Raw genomic sequence first — 1,711 nt, forward strand, 5'->3', positions numbered from 1 at the left:
TCCCATTTCCTCTCTTCACTGCATTCATGAGCTGTTAAGCACCGGCTGGTAAATGACTTCACTACGGATAGATCAGTGGTAGCAAAACAGATCAACTTGTGTATGTATGTAGCACCTCCAATTTCTGTTGTCTCCTGACAGCTGCATTTGGAATAAGTCTTCTTTTAATGCCAGGCTTCTGATTTTCTCTGGAATTGCTTTGAGAGGCGAAAGACATTGTTTGCTTTTGTAAATGGAGCTCCCATTTTTTCATGGAACGATAACAAAAAGAACCTGTGAAGAACTGCTGAGCAAGAACAGAAAGAATGGTAGCTATTTAATACGAGAGAGTGAAAGTGTGGAAGGAGCCTTCTGCCTCTGTGTTTTGTAAGTACTCTAATACTTATTTACTATGAGTTTTCAGATAGATTCAAAGACAAGCATTCAGCTTCCTTAACATTATTATTTATTCCCTTATATTAGCAGGCTCCAAGGCGGGGAGGGGTATATATATTCATGTAAAGCTGGTTGCCTTAGGCTTTCCTTGTAGTGAGTGGTGAGAGGGTGGCATTTGCAAAAGACATTTTATACAGTGGAGGACAGATGAACTGTAATCTGCTGATGCTGTTCTCCCTCTATAGACAATAAGAGAAAATAGCTTAAACACGGACAAAGTTACTGCCTCTGAAATGATGAGTAAACAGCATTTTACAGAAATGCAGAAGGAACTGTTTTGTAACCTACCGTAAGACTTTTCAGTTTCAACAGTGAAAAATCTCAGGATAGGTTACAAAACAGTTCCTTCTTCACAAGCTTTCTCTCTCATGAAAGCTTAATGTTGTGCTTTAAAAGAATTTTATCTGATATAAGAACATAAGAAAGCTATAATGTCCTGTTTCGATTCATATGGAAAATCCATGACCAAAATGGACATAGAAAATTGCTACTTCTACTCCTTACCTTTAACTACTACAATTAAAATTGTATTATTTTCTTTCCTTGTAGGAAATGGCACTTTTATTTCCTTTTCAAGAAGCCTGTTTTACACTTTTCATATATAATTGATCTGTTCTTAGTGTGTTCAAAGTTTATATATAAGTAACTGAGTCTTTGTTTGACACTATGAGGTTTTACACTTCCTTGGGAATGTGTTTGAGTGTGACATGAAAATTTTTTAACACTACATCTAATTAATTAAAAAATATCAAATTTTTTTTATCAATTTGAAGCAAATCAAAGGAGAAGGGAGAAAAAGTGAGAGGAAAATGGAGTTGGTGGGTAGAAAAATGAGGTCTGTGAAATGACGGAGTAAGAAGAAAGGGCAAGTGGGGGAGAGAGTCCTCAGGAAGGAGCTGTGGGAACATGCTTTCAGTATGTTGCGAAAGGAGACAACATAGAGGGTGTGGGGAGGGCAGGGAGTTTGTGAGGGAAAGGGCATGCCTACCCTGTTAGAAAGGACAAATGGGGATCCTGGCATAGAGGAAGGTTGGCAGTATTAGTCCCTGACATGGAAAGACAGCTCTTGAGCTTTCGTGCAGTAGAAATAGGTAAGGAAGTAAAGGGCTATTTAGGTGCATGCCACGAGTTTGTACTACTGATATAACAAGAGACGCGGAAGGCACATCTACCAAGTACACTGCGGGCAGATGTGAGCTGACATAGAGGTTAAGTTTGGTGCCACACTAACTCAGCTGGTTTTCCTTTTTTTTTTTTTTTTTCCCTGGGCGGGCAT

General features: G+C 38.8%; 1 protein-coding gene across 1 annotated transcript in view; it reads left to right on the forward strand.

The window, feature by feature from the left end:
- The first annotated feature begins 232 nt into the window (after nucleotides 1-232).
- Nucleotides 233-1,711, forward strand: part of SH2D1B (SH2 domain containing 1B) — an 11,234-nt gene continuing 9,755 nt past the window's right edge. The window contains exon 1 of the mRNA XM_010141505.1: nucleotides 233-366. Coding sequence (XP_010139807.1) covers nucleotides 233-366 — 134 coding nt within the window. The remainder of the gene's footprint in view (nucleotides 367-1,711) is intronic.

Source organism: Buceros rhinoceros, unplaced genomic scaffold, assembly GCF_000710305.1.
Source record: "Buceros rhinoceros silvestris isolate BGI_N320 unplaced genomic scaffold, ASM71030v1 scaffold12340, whole genome shotgun sequence".
Lineage (NCBI taxonomy): Eukaryota > Metazoa > Chordata > Aves > Bucerotiformes > Bucerotidae > Buceros > Buceros rhinoceros.